Genomic DNA, 18545 nt, shown 5'->3' with positions numbered 1-18545 from the left:
CATGTAAAGGGGTGCCTTGGCATCTCTTCTGCTGGTGCAGGGAGAGGCGTTCGTCCAAACACTCCAACAAAACAGTCATTACCCAGAAGCCCCCTCATTTCAGAGCTCCATAATTGGTTTCATATGCCTCTGGGATGAGCCACTGATGACTGGGACCAGTTTGTGTAAACCAGCCAGGGCCCAGTCCCTGTCTTTAAAGTGCAGAAAGGCCATACCGTTCCTTTGTTTGTGTGGGAAAGAGAGTCGAAAACAAACAGTGGATCAGAATGCATGTTAGGCCTGTGTAATTGCCTGCTCTGTAAACATGGCAGGTGCCAGAGCATCTCTAAAGGAAAGAATGTCCCAGTTATTTATTTAACTTTTATCTTGATTGGTTTTAACTGACTGGAATGCCTCAGGAAAAACACTTTTGATCAGATTTCTTCTCTATTTCAAGCATTTCGAACAAGTTGTGTTGGCGATGTGTGCTCTATATTGTAGACCCGTTTTTCAACTTAGAAGTAGATTAGGCTAAGCTTCTATTGTAGATATACAGGAACATCAAAATAGCTTTTAACCAAGACGATGTGTGTTCTATCCTGATGACAATGAGCTGTCTAGTGGATGAGGGGTCTGCGTGAGCAGACCGACAGTGGACTATTTCTGTATGTTGGCGTTGTACCGGTGGTGTGCTGTGCAGTGTCCAGGGCTGTGTCCCAAATGGCACCCTATTCCCTATACAGTGCACTACTTTTGACCAGAGCCCAAAAGGGAAAAGGGTGCTATTTGGGACACGGCCCCAGGACTGGGTTCTGTCCAGTCCACAGGATGTAGGAGGCAGAGAGAGACTGGAGAGACTGGAGAGACTAGAGAGACCAGTGCTAAAATCTGTTTTTGGCTGACAGAACCAGACCCAACATAGCCCACCTCACGGTTGGCAGAGTCAGGACAGTGTGTGTGTGGGGGGGGGGACAGAATGGGTACAGGGAATAGGAAACATGTAGAGGGAGAGAGAGAACGAAAGTAGGGAGAAAGAAGTGAGATGGAAAGAGTGCAAGAAAGGTACTTTAGATAGAGGGGGAGAAGGAGCGGGAAAAGAAACATGATAAAGGGTGAAAGGGATGTACAGACAGACTGAGGGAGGGAGAGTTGGCGTCTTGGCCAGGTTGGCGAGAGAGACAGAGAAACAGAGACAGAGAGAGAGAGAGACAGAGACAGAGAGACAGAGAAAGAGAGACACAGAGACAGAGTGAGTAATACAGGAGTTGAACACTAACCAGATACCTGCTCGGGCCCATCGAGAGTGGAGGAGGAGGATAGACGGAGAGAAGGAGATGATTTGGGGTGGGGTCTGGCCCCCAGTCTGCCTGCCTGCCTCCCCTGGCCTGCTGCGTTCACACGGAGGGGGGACTGTTTGTTTTAGTGGCTCAGTCCGCATGGCAACCACTTGTGAGTGGCTCCTGTGAAAGACTCCGCTGGCTCAGGATGAAGGGTGAACATCGTCAACGAATAAACACGGCAAGACACTCTCCGTATGCCCCTCTGGACTCTGTACCCCCAAACACTGCAGTCTTACCCCTAGTATGTATACTATGCACACTCACCATGAGCTGTACCAGTGTTCTACCTTTTATCTCCATCCCTGACCTCTGACCTCTACACATAAACATCAGCTGACACTCTCCATATGCCCCTCCCTTTGTACCCACATCTCAATGACACTCCATACTGTTCATCTCTATCCCCCAATCCCCTACCATCCATTCTACCTTTCCACCTCCCTCTCTTTCCATCCCTTTGTACAGTGGCGACAGTAATTCCTCTCCACCCTTCTCATTGGTCTTCTATGACTCTCTGTTTCAGACATGGACGAGTGTGAGAATGAGTACAACGGAGGCTGTGTCCACGAGTGTATCAACATCCCGGGCAACTACAGGTGCACCTGCTACGACGGATTCATGTTGGCCCACGACGGACACAACTGTCTGGGTGAGTGTGCAAGTCCTCCTAACCCCCTTTGAAACTCAAAAGTGCAACCTATCCAAGTCTGTCATTTATGTTTGTATGAGACTGTGCTGTCTTTGGATCTTTCCCTTCCTGTGTGTTCTTATTCTGCTCTGTGTCTATCTGCATGTGTGTGTGTGCGTCTGTGTGTGCATGCATACCTTTGTGTGTGTGTGTGTTTGTGTGTGTGTGTGCGTGCGTGTGCGTGTGTGCGTGTACTGTGCACTCTATCTGCTATGCGGTTTGTCTGTCTGGCTCTCAGCTCTCTTCGTTCTCCAGAGAGTCTCTGTCATCATTTTGGAGGACATTATTTTAGCTGTTTTATGCTCATTTCATTCTTTGGGTTTCGTTTTGGGAGGGCGCTCAGGGTTGAAGAGTTCTTCTCTTCCTCAGCTAGATATCTCCTACAGATATCTGTCTGGGGCATCTGCAACGTGCACTGACTGACAGATCCAGCCCATTTAGTCTCGGCCTTCTCTTATTGACTTAGTGGCAGGCAGACAAATGTGTTTCTGCTCTCCTGCAACATGCCGGTTCTGCTTGGATGTGCTTAGACACATTTCATCTTTTCGCTCCCCGCCCCGCTGATTGACGCAAGCAAAATCTAAATGTGTAGTTTGGATGCCCTTGCCCGCAACCCAAACATTTTTTGGTGGGACATGTTTTGGCATTTGTAGGTATTATGTCTGATTCTGTGAAGCCAGGGAGGGAGGGAGGGAGGGAGGGGGAGTAGGGGGGAGAGGAACATGCCATTAGGTGTAGTCAGGAATGGCTGAGTTAGATACTCCTGAAACCTCCCCTGGAGAATGTTGTTACAGTGTGAGTCCCATGTGATTAACTTTGTGACTGCTGATTGTGTCTGACTGAGAGATGAGTCCTGGGTGGTGTTCAGTAGGCACGGAACGGAAAAACTCTTGGAAACGGAACAAATAGGTCATTATCTATAACACATAATACTAAGGTACAGAGCGTTCGATTTGCCTGCCCGGGGAGCAAGGAGACCCCCAGCTCCTCTAAAACCATTGACAACTGCGTGCCATTTTCAAGGGATTGTCAAATAAATGTGTATCTCATCATGTATCTCTCAATATTGGCCACCATTAAAAGTGAACTATACCTGATTGGTGTGAGTGGTTTAGGTTCATTTCCCATCCTTTGTGGGGTCTGCCTGTCAAGCAGCCGTTGTACTGTTAGCTGATCGTGTTTACTTTGCCAGCAACCGGTAGAAACTTTGTTCAGTTGGCATAAACATCGTGGTAAGTAGACCTAATGTACTTTTTTCTCCAATCAACGTAGGCCTACCTAGCGAAGTTAGCTAACATTATCCCCTCGTCAACGTTGTTAACAGTGTTTAATCATGACTGCTGCTGACAGACGTGATAGGCTACGGTGACTGATGGACCACAGCAAATTGGCTAACTAGCTAATAACAGATCACGTCAATATGGCCTGTTAACAAGCTAACTTTCAGGGGATAAACTAGATGGCTATATTTGCTCGTCATCTAACTGGTGACGACAGTAGTCCAACTGACAGATTTACCAGGACGAGGCCGTGCCGATGTTAAGCTCTTTCCAAAAGGCTAAACTCTGATGAAGCGAGCTAAATGACATGTTTTCTTTGCTAGCTAGCTAGCTACATGCCAAATGGATAGGCAACGGTCATGCTCACGTATCTGAAAATACATGATGTTTACTGATCATGAAAAACATGCAGTTACTTGCTGTATAACTCTGGTGATAGAGAGACATGTGGAATAATGTGTATTGAATATACACAAGCACATGGATGGATGCATTAGTATTTGTACATGGTCGTCTCTGGTCTAGTCTGGGTTTGGCCTCACTGACTCTTCAGTGATGATGAGCTTTTCTGTTCCCGCCTCAAGTTCCCCTGCAACGCCCTCATACCCCAACCCCCCCCCCCCCCCCCCCCACACACACCATAAACATAAACACACTTGTTTTCAGCCTGTCAGAGAGGACAGAGGTCACCAGAGAAGGGCACTCCCATTCCTCCTAACCCTAACCCACCCTCTGTTAGAACCAGGACAACACTGGTGTCTCCACAGCAATGCCATTGTATCATTTCTAACGCTTAAAAATGTCACTTTGGTGTTACGCCTGTTGTTACGTCCCAGAATTCAACTTGGCATGTCAAATGTTTATGTTACTGGTTGCAAATGGACAAAGGAAGGAAACATGTCAGAGAAAATGAATAACCTAGGCTACCCTCTTATTTAGGTTCAAGGATGAAATACCATACTTGAAATCTGTCCGTTTTTCTGTTTAGCAAGGCGGGATAGGGACACGGGGGGATTGCTTGAAGCCTGTTTGATAGCTAGCTAATGTTTTGGTGTTGTTTTTCTAATTCAGTGTGCCTGTCTGTCTGCCGGTGTATGTGTTTTAAGTGTCTGCAGCTGTTGTGTTGTCGGTGGCTGGATGCAGAGCGCTCGTCGGATTGTGTGTGTTGTGGTGAACTAAAGAAAATTAACACGAGGGAGAGAGATTTACTGCATGTGTTTGTGGCCACTTGGAAAGAATCAATTGGCCACATGCTGGCTGTGTGTCAGCAGACCTGGGTTCAAATACTATTCAAAATCTTTGGAATACTTTCAGCGTTTGTTCTAGTCTGCCTGGAGTGCCAGATGGATAAGGTTTGCAACTTGGCGACTGTCCTATTGATTCCATTGCACCCGGCAAGATCAATCAAGCCCAGTTAAAGTATTTAAAAATGAAATAATGTTCTATTTGAACCCAGGTATTTGTGTCCAAGTGGTTATAGAGGGTTCTCTGGTCGTCACACTGCCACTCCACTGAGTGGAGGAAATTGGCCACGTCTGTTAAAAGGTCATTAACCAGACTATGCTGATGAGATGTAGTTTTAATAAACAGACACTAATTAGCCGTGAATGGAGAGTTCAAAGGGAGGGATCGGAAAGCAGTCAAGGGAGAAATCAAACACTTCTAATCAGACATTTCCCGCTGGGCACACACTGGATGAATCAACGTCGTTTCCACGTCATTTCAACAAAATGAACGTTGAACCAACGTGGAATAGACGTTGAATGGACATCTGTGCCCAGCGGGTTATGACGACACTTAATCACTATCAGACATTTATGATGCAATTTAATCAGGATCAGTCATTTAAATAATGAAAAGTACAATGACAAGTGCTTTAGTATCTTTTTAATTTTGTATTAATTTCTAATCCTGGTTCTAAACTTGATTCCACTGTGTGTTACTGCCAATCCATACCTAATTATCTCTCTCTTTCGCTCTCTCTATCTCTCTCTCTCTCCTCCTCCTCCTCCTCTCCCTCCTCTCCCTCTGTATTCTCTTGGGTATCTTGGCGGTGGATGGGAATTGGAGGCTGTCCAAGCCATTCCCCCAGAGGCAATGGACTTGCTCTCAAATTGACATCTTTATTGCGGAATGTCTCAAATACAACACAGAATGATGATGGGGATGAGAACAGAGGCAGGACCGCCAAGGGCCGGCGCACACCGCTCAGAGTCCACTGCTGCTTCCAGGAGCTCCCTCGCTTTCTATCTCTCTCTCTCTCCCGGCGTTCTTCTCTTCCTTGTCTGTCTGTCTGTCTGTCTGTCTGTCTGTCTGTCTGTCTGTCTGTCTGTCTGTCTGTCTTCGTCCTCTCTTCTTCACCTCTTTTATCCTTTTCATCTCTCAATTTTCCCTCCATCTGTCATTGGTTTCTCTTTTTCGTTCTCGTTTCTTTCTGTCTGTCATTCTGTCAGCAGTCATTATAGTTGTCCTTGACAGAGCATCGAGGTGGTGAATCACTCAACATCAGTCAGAGCCATTAGGTGTGGCTCAGGGAATGGCATCACTTCTCCACAACTGGTTACCCAATCCCCATTCTTTTAGTGAAGTGCTTTCATTCAGGAAGATTCTATCAGCAGCTCTTCAGCACTCTGCCTTCTGTCTCACTTTTTCTCTGAGATCATCTGTTAACTTGTTTTCAATGCTGAGGCCTGCCTGATTTGACACAATGAATAGAGAGCGCTACGGTCGCTGTCTCCTTAAAAAATGGAATTTAGCGAAAACGTCACCCTCGTCGGAGGTCATGACCTGGCTCTGTCGCAGCTTCCCAGCCAATCCAGCGCTCCCGTTCTCCCTGCGTCGCCATGCGTTGCCATAACGTGGTATGAGGCGGACAGCAGCTCGGTAACAAATGTCACGGGAGTATTAGAGGAGCAGATCGGAGCGTCATCGCTACCAAGATACCTGAGGGATGGATCTGGCGCAGTCAGGTTGGAGGGAGAGACAAGTGGATGGGGTCGTTGGGGTGGGCTCTGCGTGCCACGACTTTGAGGGTACAGTTGCGGTCACTAAAAACCTCGCTCTCTAGCGTCTAGTAGTGATATTTTGCCACAGAAACTGCTGTACTGCTGTAATTCCTTTGTGCCCCCAACTGTATTTCTGTCGGGTAGAGGTATGGGGTGACACTCAGGGTATTCAGAAGAGTTACGAACGCTGACGTAGAATGAGTGGTATGCGGGTTCCAGCTACCTTCATATGGGCGTCTGTATCAGGGTTTAGGGTAGTTATATGTGTAGTTATATCATAGGGTTTTACAGTTTGGCTGTAAAACCCTATGAGGGCTGATGGGTAGGGGTGTGGTAGAGGTGCTGTAGTGGGGTCCAGGATGTTTATTTGAGGTGTGATCACTGGTAGAGAGGTAGAGGGGCTCAGGGAGGCACTATTTGGGGTCTGTGATCTATATTTGAGGCGTGAAGATATACAGTGTAAACTGTTTTGAGGAATGAGCGTTGAGTTCCTGCGTATTGACTCAATGGATATTTTGGCATTGCCACCTTTCGTGTTTACCCCTCATCACTAACTCTCGGAGATACAGGTGACTGCCAAAATAATGGAAACACTTGAGTGAACGAGGATACAAGGTATGTTGAAAGCAGGTGCTTCCACACAGGTGTGGTTTCTGAGTTAATTAAGCAGTTAGAGTCATTTAAAAATGCTGGGCAGGCCATTATTTTGGCTACCAAGGCACGAGTGGCCACTGAATGGTTTGATGAGCAAAACACCAAATGATGGAATTTCTCATGGAAGAATGGTGTCGCATCCCTCCAATAGAGTTCCAGACACTTGTAGAATCTATGACAAGGTGAATTGAAGCTGTTCTGGTTTTGTGGTGGCCCAACGCCCTATTAAGATGCTTTATGTTGGTGTTTCCTTTATTTTGGCAGTTACCTGTACACAAATAGTATCATGTGTGACACATAGGCATGATATAGGAACAACTATATAACGCTCGTGCGTAACTGACACACATAGTCAACCCCCAGTTTGCTGGGCCAAGCCCAATTACTGTTTCTGGACATCTACCAATCACAATCTGTCCACTTCCACGGTAGGACTCATCAGTAACAACATTAGCGTTTCTTATAAAGTCTCTCCCCGTGAAAGTACCCTTTCACTCAATGACATGTGAACGTATGGTTAGTCTAGGAACAACGGCAGACAGTAAACACAGTCACAGGCAAACCGCATCTCTAGGGACTTATCACAGCCTCACACATACGGCAGCATGGGTTGAATTGGCTGGTATTATGGGTTGGAGGTTGGAAGGGCTGTAAATGAAAGTCTCATGTATTCCGTGACTGACTAGTGAGAATATAGGGTCTGTCTGTCTGGTTACTGTAACCGCCTGCCTCCTGTGTTCTGTCTCATTAATCACTGCTGTAAACATGATGTCAGAACAGAGCTCCAACAACATTTCCCACTAGATTTGTACTCAGACGGGTTGCAAAGGCCCCTAAAGTGACTGTTATATGGCGGCTGAACCAAGGTGCTCAATTGAAGCCAATTTGATGTGATTTGTTATATCTTGGGGGCTATAATCATAGACACAGCCTTGTTACTTCCCAGTCCCTGTATGTCCGTGCTGCATGTACTCTAAGGTGTGTGATGTCTTGTCAACAGCCTGGCTACTCGTCAGTAAGGCTGCTGTACAATCAGGTCCAGTGGTCTGGGTCGGGGAGTTGGACTGGGGATCAGAGATCACTGGTGGTACACTGGTGGGATTCTTCACTGTTAGGGCGTATTGCTGTTCCACTGCTCTGAAGGCCATTAACCCCAGAAAATACCACTTGTTCTTTTTCTCCACACCAACTACTTCTAGTAGACTGACGGAATTCTAGATGACCAGAAACCTAAAGACCTGCTGCTTTGAAATTAAGGGACGGGGGGACAGGAGGGAAGAAGAACATGTAGAGAGAGAGGGAGAGGAGGGAGAGAGGGAGAGGGAGAGGGGGGAAACAGGAGGGAAGAAGAACATGTAGAGAGAGAGGGAGAGGAGGGAGAGAGGGAGAGGGAGGGAAACAGGAGGGAAGAAGAACATGTAGAGAGAGAGGGAGAGGAGGGAGAGAGGGAGAGGGAGAGGGGGGGGAAACCGGAGGGAAGAAGAACATGTAGAGAGAGAGGGAGAGGGAGGGAGAGAGGGAGGGAGAGGGAGGGGGGGGGAACAGGAGGGAAGAAGAACATGTAGAGAGAGAGGGAGAGGAGGGAGAGAGGGAGAGGGAGGGGGGGAAACAGGAGGGAAGAAGAACATGTAGAGAGAGAGGGAGAGGGAGGGGGGGGAAACAGGAGGGAAGAAGAACATGTAGAGAGAGAGGGAGAGGGAGAGGGGGAAACAGGAGGGAAGAATAACATGTAGAGAGAGAGGGAGAGGGAGGGAGAGAGGGAGAGGAAGGGGGGGAAACAGGAGGGAAGAAGAACATGTAGAGAGAGGGAGAGGAGGGAGAGAGGGAGGAGGGAGGGGGGGAAACAGGAGGGAAGAAGAACATGTAGAGAGAGAGGGAGAGGAGGGAGAGAGGGAGAGGAAGGGGGGGGGGGAAACAGGAGGGAAGAAGAACATGTAGAGAGAGAGGGGAGAGGGAGGGAGAGAGGGGAGGGAGAGGGAGAGGGGGGGAAACCGGAGGGAAGAAGAACATGTAGAGAGAGAGGGGAGAGGAGGGAGAGAGGGAGGGAGAGGGGGGGAAACAGGAGGGAAGAAGAACATGTAGAGAGAGAGGGAGAGGGAGGGGGGAAACAGGAGGGAAGAATAACATGTAGAGAGAGAGGGAGAGGAGGGAGAGAGGGAGAGGGAGGGGGGGAAACAGGAGGGAAGAAGAACATGTAGAGAGAGAGGGAGAGGAGGGGAGAGAGGGAGAGGGAGGGGGGGAAACAGGAGGGAAGAAGAACATGTAGAGAGAGAGGGAGGGGGAGAGGAGGGGAAACAGGAGGGAAGAAGAACATGTAGAGAGAGAGGGAGAGGGAGGGGGGGAAACAGGAGGGAAGAATAACATGTAGAGAGAGAGGGAGAGGAGGGAGAGAGGGAGAGGGAGGGGGGGAAACAGGAGGGAAGAAGAACATGTAGAGAGAGAGGGAGAGGAGGGAGAGAGGGAGAGGAAGGGGGGGGGGAACAGGAGGGAAGAAGAACATGTAGAGAGAGAGGGAGAGGAGGGAGAGAGGGAGAGGGAGGGGGGGAAACAGGAGGGAAGAAGAACATGTAGAGAGAGAGGGAGAGGGAGAGAGGGAGAGGGAGGGGGGGGGGAAACAGGAGGGAAGAAGAACATGTAGAGAGAGAGGGAGAGGGAGAGGGGGAGAGGGGGGAAACAGGAGGGAAGAAGAACATGTAGAGAGAGAGGGAGAGGGGAGAGGGGGAGAGGGGGGAAACAGGAGGGAAGAAGAACATGTAGAGAGAGAGGGAGAGGGGGGGGAGAGGGGGGAAACAGGAGGGAAGAAGAACATGTAGAGAGAGAGGGAGAGAGGGGAGGGGGAGGGAAACAGGAGGGAAGAAGAACATGTAGAAAGAGAGGGAGAGGGAAAGGGGGAGAGAGGGGGAGGGGGGAAACAGAAGGGAAGAAGAAAATGTAGAGAGAGAGGGAGAGGGGGGGAGAGAGAGAGGGAGAGGGGGAAGAGAGAGAGAAGAGAGAACAGTCTGTCTTAACCAAACGTGTGTAGGAAGTTGTTTCCTAGGGTCCCATATATTAGTTTAGGGCACTAATTGATTTAAAATTGCAAAATTGCAGTGCACTCTGATTAAAGCTCGGTCCTGTTCAGTTCCTCTTCAACCTTTTTGATTTAGACTTGTATTTATTTTGTTTTTGGCCGTGGACACAGCTGGGCCCGTTATGTTGATCATTTGGTGCCTTGCTACGGACGTCTGTAGGGCTCAGACAAGTTTATTTTCTTTCTGACGCGTCCTTTTCAGTCTTACGCGAGGTCTTAGCTCAGAGTGCCTTGGCTTCACAGCGGGAGCGGCCCTGACTGCAGACTCATAGAATGCTGAAACTCTGACAACACGGACATAATGGGGGAAGGAAAGGGGGGAGACGTGGAGAGAGGGGGGATAAGAGGAGAAATAGAGTGAGGGTTAGCCAACAGGCTATTGCTAATATCTCTTTAGAGAGAGACTGGGTGAAACATGGAGGCCCAGGGAAGTGGCATCTTCACATTTATTTCCCTGTTTTCCCTGTTTCTCTTCTCCCATCTTCCCTCCTCTCCTCTCTACCCCTCTGCCCTTTATCTGTCTTACTCCTCTCGTCACCTCCAGGATGGGAAATTCATGTTTTGGTCCACTAGCCACTGTGGCAGGTAAATGTAAAAAATATAGCAACCACTGAGATTTTTTACCTGCCCCAAAAACAATTCTCCAGAATTACACCAAAAAAATGTGTTTCAAAAACAAAAAATATATTACAAGTAAGAAGTCATGGGGTATATTACTTCATTTCATAGCATTTTTATGACCTGCGTCTTTTAACCAATGTATGTTAAATCAATCATTTAGATAATAAATAATAATAAAAACAGATAAACAGTTCTACAACAGAACATCAAGAATCAACAAAGTGCCTGTCCTGCCACAAAACGCTGAGTGATCCGGCTTATTTATTAATATAGTTCAGGGCTCTACACTGACATTTTTTACAAGGAGTGCATGATGTGCTCCTCAGTAGAAATGTAGAAGCACACAAATAAATCTAGGAGAACAATGACTAAAAGATCATGAAAGAACATTTTTGGGAGTGATCCATACTCAATTTAGAGTGGCAGGTAGCCTAGTGGGTAGAGCGTTGGGCCAGTAACAAAAGGTTGCTAGATCAAATCTCTGAGCTGACAAGGTAAAAATCTGTTGTTCTGCCCCTGAACAAGGCAGTTAACCCACTGTTCCTAGGCCGTCATTGTAAATAAGAATTTGTTCTTAACTGACTTGCCTAGTAAAACAAAAACACAATCTGAAATATTTCAGCTGGCCCTTTAAGGGACAAGCCGTTACCATGGTAACTTGGGCACTGGCTTGTCTGTGATGACAACTAGTCTTCCTAGCAGCAAACTAAAGCTAACATTGAAAAACAACCTAGCATGTGAACAAAACAATGTAACTGGCCAAGAAACACGAGGACAAAGTCTCATTTCACTAGCCGTTCTTGTCAATTCGACCAACTTCTAAATGTGGGTTTTGAATTTCATTTTTTTAAGTGTCCCAAATGCTCTGTGTGACCACCCACCAACGTGGCTAGTGAAATATACATTCTTACCTGCCAATGACAAAATCTATCTGCATTTGATAGGTGGCGAGTGTTAATTTCCAACCCTGGTCACCTCCCTTCTCCTACCCTCCTCTCCTCTCCCCATCAATCTTCTCCCCCTTTGTGTCAAGCACATCCTCATCGCGTCCAAATAAGAGTTTACACAAGCAAAACAAAGGCTCCAGTTTAAACTTGCAGAGTGCCTTGCCAGTGTTTATGTTTAAATGTTGGCAAAGATCAATTAAATGTGGAGATGACACTTCAACAGCCCTGTCTCTCTCTCTCTCTCTCTCTCTCTCTCTCTCTCTCTCTCTCTCTCTCTCTCTCTCCACACACACACACTCTCTCTCTCTCTCTCTCTCTCTCTCTGTCTCTCTCTCTCTCTCTCTCTCTCTCTCTCTCTCTCTCTCCACACACACACACACACACACACACTCTCTCTCTCTCTGTCTCTCTCTCTCTCTCTCTCTCTCTCTCTCTCTCCACACACACACACTCTCTCTCTCTCTCTGTCTCTCTCTCCACACACACACACTCTCTCTCTCTCTCTGTCTCTCTCTCTCTCTCTCTCTCCACACACACACACACACACACTCTCTCTCCCTCTGTCTCTGATCTTTCTCGCTCTCTCTCTTCTCTTCTCTGTATCTCTTTGTATTTCTCTAAAGTAAAAGCCTCTGTCATATTGATGTCATCTGTTTAGTTCTGTCTATAGGCAGTGGTGGAAAAAGTACCAAATTGCCGTACTTGAGTAAAAGTAAAGATACCTTAATAGAAAATGACTCAAGTAAAAGTGAAAGTCACCCAGTAAAATACTACTTGAGAAAAAGTCTAAAAGTATTTGGTTTTAAATATACTTAAGTATCAAAAGTACAAGTATACATCATTACACATTCCTTCACAAATCAGATGACACAATTTTCTTGTTTTTTTAATTTACAGATAGCCAACACTCAAACATAATTTACAAACAAAGCATTTGTGTTTAGTGAGTCCGCCAGATCAGAGGCAGTAGGGATGACAAGGGATGTTCTCTTCATAAATGTGTGAATTGGACCATTTTCCTGTCCTGCTAAGCATTCGAAATGTAACAAATACTTTTGGGTGACAGGGAAAATGTATGGAGTAAAAAGAACATTATTTTCTTTAATAATGTAGTAAGGTAAAAGTAAATGTCAAAAATATAAATAGTAAAATAAACTACAGATACCCCAAAAAACGACTTAAGTAATACCTGAAAGTATTTTTACTTAAGTACTTTACACCACTGTCTATAGGGACAAAGGGAGATGAGAAAGCTTTCAACTTCAATCGGGGTCTTCTAAGAGATCAGCTCCAGATTGTAGTGCAGGTCTAGAAGGTCGTGCATTTTGGCTCAGGACAGTGGTGAGGTTTGCCTGTAGGGCTTAGTGATAAGTGGATGGGACTGGGAGAAGGAGAGTAGTGAGGTGTGCCATGGGGTATATTGTGTAGAGAAATGTATATTGGATGCTAGATGGTGGATTGTGTTGGCTTGTGGGAGGTGGATGCTACAGAGGACATCTGCTTGGTAGAGCTCTGAACAGATGCTGTTTCACCCTGCAGCCTCGCTGTGACATGTCTCTCTACAGTCAGGCTTGAGAGAGCTGCTCAGCTAAACACAGTGTATTATTCTAAACCAGACAGTTAGATCCTCCCTCACGCATGAATCTATCACTTTCGATTTAACAGTTTTCGTCTTTATTTGTCATTTTCCTGTCAGTCCCACTGGTCCCTCTCTCCTAATCACCTGGGACCAGGGACCAGGGACTTGAAGAGGTCTGGCTGAAACCATTGAGCTGTTGAAATACTGGCATCGCTGGTTTTGTTCCATCTTTTAAAGGGCCCTCTGCTCTCCTTAGACTGTAAAGCCTTTTGAGATACTTTGGCAGGTGAATACAGCAATAGAGGGCAGAGGGGAGGAAAGAGGGGAGAGGAGGGGACAGAGGAGAATGGAGGGGAGGGAAGATGAGAGAGGGGAGGTGATGGGGCAGGAGGAGAGACCATCGAGGGAGAGATGGGGTAGGGAGGGAGGGAAGGAAGGGTAGACTAAGCTGTATGTACAGTACCTAAGAATAAAACACTATATTTAAAGGGTTATTAGACACCATAACAATATATACAGTAGGCCTATATTTTGTCAGACACTCACAAAGGCATGCAGACAGATCAAATGTAAATGGAGTTCACTGCCTTACACTGGAACATGATGTGTGCATAGATAAAACACACACCAGACAAGGCTCTTTTCCTCTCCTCTCCTCTCCTCTCCTCTCCTCTCCTCTCCTCTCCTCTCCTCTCCCTCTCCTCTCCTCTCCTCTCCCCTCCCCTCCCCTCCTCTCCTCTCCTCTCCTCTCCTCTCCTCTCCCCTCCTCTCCCCTCCCCTCCCCTCCCCTCCTCTCCCCTCCCCTCCCCTCCTCTCCTCTCCTCTCCCCTCCTCTCCCCTCCCCTCCTCTCCTCTCCTCTCCCCTCCCCTCCTCTCCCCTCCCCTCCCTTCCCCTCCTCTCCTCTCCTCTCCTCTCCTCTCTGTGTTAGCATGACAGTAAAGTCTTTCCTCTCCCCCTAACGCTTAACAAGGCCTGAAGGCCTCTGTCCTGGGACTTAACAAGCCGACAGCCTAAATGCTCCGACGAGAGAGAATGTTGCCAGGTAAAGCCAGCACTCAAATAAAAGCAGTCTAACCCACATGAAGATATGTCCGGAACTCAGACAGGGGTCCCAGACAGAGAGAGGGAGAGAAAGAGAGCAGGAGAGACAGAGAGAGAGAAAAATGAATAGGAGACAATAAAGTCCTCTACCTCAGGAAGAGGTAGAGGACTGGTGCCAGGGAGGGGGACATACAGGAAGAGGTAGAGGACTGGTGCCAGGGAGGGGGACATACAGGAAGAGGTAGAGGACTGGTGCCAGGGAGGGGGACATACAGGAAGAGGTAGAGGACTGGTGCCAGGGAGGGGGACATACAGGAAGAGGTAGAGGACTGGTGCCAGGGAGGGGGACATACAGGAAGAGGTAGAGGACTGGTGCCAGAAAGGGGGACATACAGGAAGAGGTAGAGGACTGGTGCCAGTGAGGGGGACATACAGGAAGAGGTAGAGGACTGGTGCCAGGGAGGGGGACATACAGGAAGAGGTAGAGGACTGGTGCCAGGGAGGGGGGGGACATACAGGAAGAGGTAGAGGACTGGTGCCAGAGAGGGGGACATACAGGAAGAGGTAGAGGACTGGTGCCAGGGAGGGGGACATACAGGAAGAGGTAGAGGACTGGTGCCAGGGAGGGGGACATACAGGAAGAGGTAGAGGACTGGTGCCAGGGAGGGGGACATACAGGAAGAGGTAGAGGACTGGTGCCAGGGAGGGGGACATACAGGAAGAGGTAGAGGACTGGTGCCAGGGAGGGGGACATACAGGAAGAGGTAGAGGACTGGTGCCAGGGAGGGGGACATACAGGAAGAGGTAGAGGACTGGTGCCAGGGAGGGGGACATACAGGAAGAGGTAGAGGACTGGTGCCAGAGAGGGGGACATTACAGGAAGAGGTAGAGGACTGGTGCCAGGGAGGGGGACATACAGGAAGAGGTAGAGGACTGGTGCCAGAGAGGGGGACATACAGGAAGAGGTAGAGGACTGGTGCCAGAGAGGGGGACATACAGGAAGAGGTAGAGGACTGGTGCCAGAGAGGGGGACATACAGGAAGAGGTAGAGGACTGGTGCCAGGGAGGGGGACATACAGGAAGAGGTAGAGGACTGGTGCCAGAGAGGGGGACATACAGGAAGAGGTAGAGGACTGGTGCCAGGGAAGGGGACATACAGGAAGAGGTAGAGGACTGGTGCCAGAGAGGGGGACATACAGGAAGAGGTAGAGAGGATGTTGTGGCTTTCTATTTCAGGCAGTGTGACACAGAATCACAGGTCTGTTCTGGGTGTATTAAGCCTGGGCTGACCTGGCTGTCAGTGGACTCCGTCTCAGACCGTAAGTTAGGAGCACCAGGTCCAGTGATCCTCCATTGTGTGTTCTACAGTGGTCCAGTAGTGATAATCATAAAGCCCTTTACAGCCTGGCATGAAGACCATCCTACATGCCACTCAGAGCTGTAAAGCTCTCTGACTAACTCAGTGCCATCAAAATATATACAAACTCTGTCTCCACAGACAGACAGACAGACAGACAGACAGACAGACAGACAGACAGACAGACAGACAGACAGACAGACAGACAGACAGACAGACAGACAGACAGACAGACAGACAGACAGACAGACAGGCCGTGGTACACACAGACAGCAAGCTCTCTTAATCTCCTTGACAAACAGGCCCTGATCACCCCTCACCACTCACTGTGCAGTCAGCCCAGTACTGTATGGCCTCCTCCCTGGAACCAGGACCTACTGTAGCTCCCTGAAAGTAAACCAGGGATCAGCTGTTTTTTTGAGGCCCTTTCACCCTGATCTTGGTTGTTTATGAGTGGGTGAGACAGGCAGACGCAGACAGACGGAGACAGACGGCCGGCCGGGCGATTGCATCACCTCAGATCTTCAGATCACAGAGAAGCAGACAGACCTGACTAGATGAGATTAGAGAGACAGAGTCTCCCGGCTCCACGCTGCCTTAGCGCTTAGCACTGTCTGCCCAACCAGAGCCTCGTCCTCTCATTTCCTCCCTGTAAAGACCTGCACTCTAATCACAAGGGGAAATGGTCACGTTGCTCCTCTTTCATTTCACTTAGCGGTTTGTGATGGATGACGGATGGAGCCAGTTACTGTCCTCCACTATCACCGAGTTCCTAGGTTAAATAAACACGGGCCAGTTGTTGCACTGGAGTAAGGGGAAGAGTTTTGGTCCATGTCTGACATGGCAGCCTATTCCCTAGTCAAAAGTAGTGCACTATGTAGGTAATGGGGTGCCATTTGGGACAGAGCTTGGTATTTAGACCACCTGTCAGATGTGTTTTCATGGAGGACGGTTAGGAAACCTTGATAGGTGGTGAGTGGGTGTGTTCATGGAGGACGGTTAGGAAACCTTGATAGGTGGTGAGTGGGTGTTTTCATGGAGGACGGTTAGGAAACCTTGATAGGTGGTGAGTGGGTGTTTTCATGGAGGACGGTTAGGAAACCTTGATAGGTGGTGAGTGGGTGTTTTCATGGAGGACGGTTAGGAAACCTTGATAGGTGGTGAGTGGGTGTTTTCATGGAGGACGGTTAGGAAACCTTGATAGGTGGTGAGTGGGTGTTTTCATGGAGGACGGTTAGGAAACCTTGATAGGTGGTGAGTGGGTGTTTTCATGGAGGACGGTTAGGAAACCTTGATAGGTGGTGAGTGGGTGTTTTCATGGAAGACGGTTAGGAAACCTTGATAGGTGGTGAGTGGGTGTTTTCATGGAGGACGGTTAGGAAACCTTGATAGGTGGTGAGTGGGTGTTTTCATGGAGGACGGTTAGGAATCCTTGATAGGTGGTGAGTGGGTGTTTTCATGGAGGACGGTTAGGAAACCTTGATAGGTGGTGAGTGGGTGTTTTCATGGAGGACGGTTAGGAATCCTTGATAGGTGGTGAGTGGGTGTTTTCATGGAGGACGGTTAGGAAACCTTGATAGGTGGTGAGTGGGTGTTTTCATGGAGGACGGTTAGGAAACCTTGATAGGTGGTGAGTGGGTGTGTTCATGGAGGACGGTTAGGAATCCTTGATAGGTGGTGAGTGGGTGTTTTCATGGAGGACGGTTAGGAAACCTTGATAGGTGGTGAGTGGGTGTTTTCATGGAGGACGGTTAGGAAGCCTTGATAGGTGGTGAGTGGGTGTTTTCATGGAGGACGGTTAGGAAGCCTTGATAGGTGGTGAGTGGGTGTTTTCATGGAGGACGGTTAGGAAACCTTGATAGGTGGTGAGTGGGTGTTTTCATGGAGGACGGTTAGGAAGCCTTGATAGGTGGTGAGTGGGTGTTTTCATGGAGGACGGTTAGGAAGCCTTGATAGGTGGTGAGTGGGTGTTTTCATGGAGGACGGTTAGGAAACCTTGATAGGTGGTGAGTGGGTGTTTTCATGGAGGACGGTTAGGAATCCTTGATAGGTGGTGAGTGGGTGTGTTCATGGAGGACGGTTAGGAAACCTTGATAGGTGGTGAGTGGGTGTTTTCATGGAGGACGGTTAGGAAACCTTGATAGGTGGTGAGTGGGTGTTTTCATGGAGGACGGTTAGGAAACCTTGATAGGTGGTGAGTGGGTGTTTTCATGGAGGACGGTTAGGAAACCTTGATAGGTGGTGAGTGGGTGTTTTCATGGAGGACGGTTAGGAAGCCTTGATAGGTGGTGAGTGGGTGTTTTCATGGAGGACGGTTAGGAAACCTTGATAGGTGGTGAGTGGGTGTTTTCATGGAGGACGGTTAGGAAACCTTGATAGGTGGTGAGTGGGTGTTTTCATGGAGGACGGTTAGGAATCCTTGATAGGTGGTGAGTGGGTGTTTTCATGGAGGACGGTTAGGAATCCTTGATAGGTGGTGAGTGGGTGTTTTCATGGAGGACGGTTAGGAAACCTTGATAGGTGGTGAGTGGGTGTTTTCATGGAGGACGGTTAGGAATCCTTGATAGGTGGTGAGTGGGTGTTTTCATGGAGGACGGTTAGGAATCCTTGATAGGTGGTGAGTGGGTGTTTTCATGGAGGACGGTTAGGAAACCTTGATAGGTGGTGAGTGGGTGTGTTCATGGAGGACGGTTAGGAAGCCTTGATAGGTGGTGAGTGGGTGTTTTCATGGAGGACGGTTAGGAAACCTTGATAGGTGGTGAGTGGGTGTTTTCATGGAGGACGGTTAGGAAACCTTGATAGGTGGTGAGTGGGTGTTTTCATGGAGGACGGAACACTCTCTGTCCAGTTCTCCGTCTCCTCTGTGACATCATCAGTGTGCGTGTGTCTGTACCGCCTTGCTACCGTCTCTAAACACACAAACACATCTGATCAACCACCAGACTAAACACAAAACGCACTGCCTTGTGCTCAATCACGGACC

The 18545-nt window shown here is 48.3% G+C and overlaps 1 protein-coding gene across 1 annotated transcript in view; it reads left to right on the top strand.

Moving 5' to 3' along the window:
• LOC115180172 (signal peptide, CUB and EGF-like domain-containing protein 1) overlaps nt 1-18545 on the top strand; it is a 92959-nt gene that overhangs the window by 15870 nt on the left and 58544 nt on the right. Inside the window, exon 3 of the mRNA XM_029742052.1 lies at nt 1843-1968. Within this exon, the coding sequence (XP_029597912.1) occupies nt 1843-1968 (126 nt within the window). The remainder of the gene's footprint in view (nt 1-1842; nt 1969-18545) is intronic.

This window comes from Salmo trutta, chromosome 40 (assembly GCF_901001165.1).
Source record: "Salmo trutta chromosome 40, fSalTru1.1, whole genome shotgun sequence".
Taxonomy (NCBI): domain Eukaryota; kingdom Metazoa; phylum Chordata; class Actinopteri; order Salmoniformes; family Salmonidae; genus Salmo; species Salmo trutta.
Note: the sequence above shows the minus strand (reverse complement) of the source record. Positions and strands in the feature narration are given on the sequence as shown.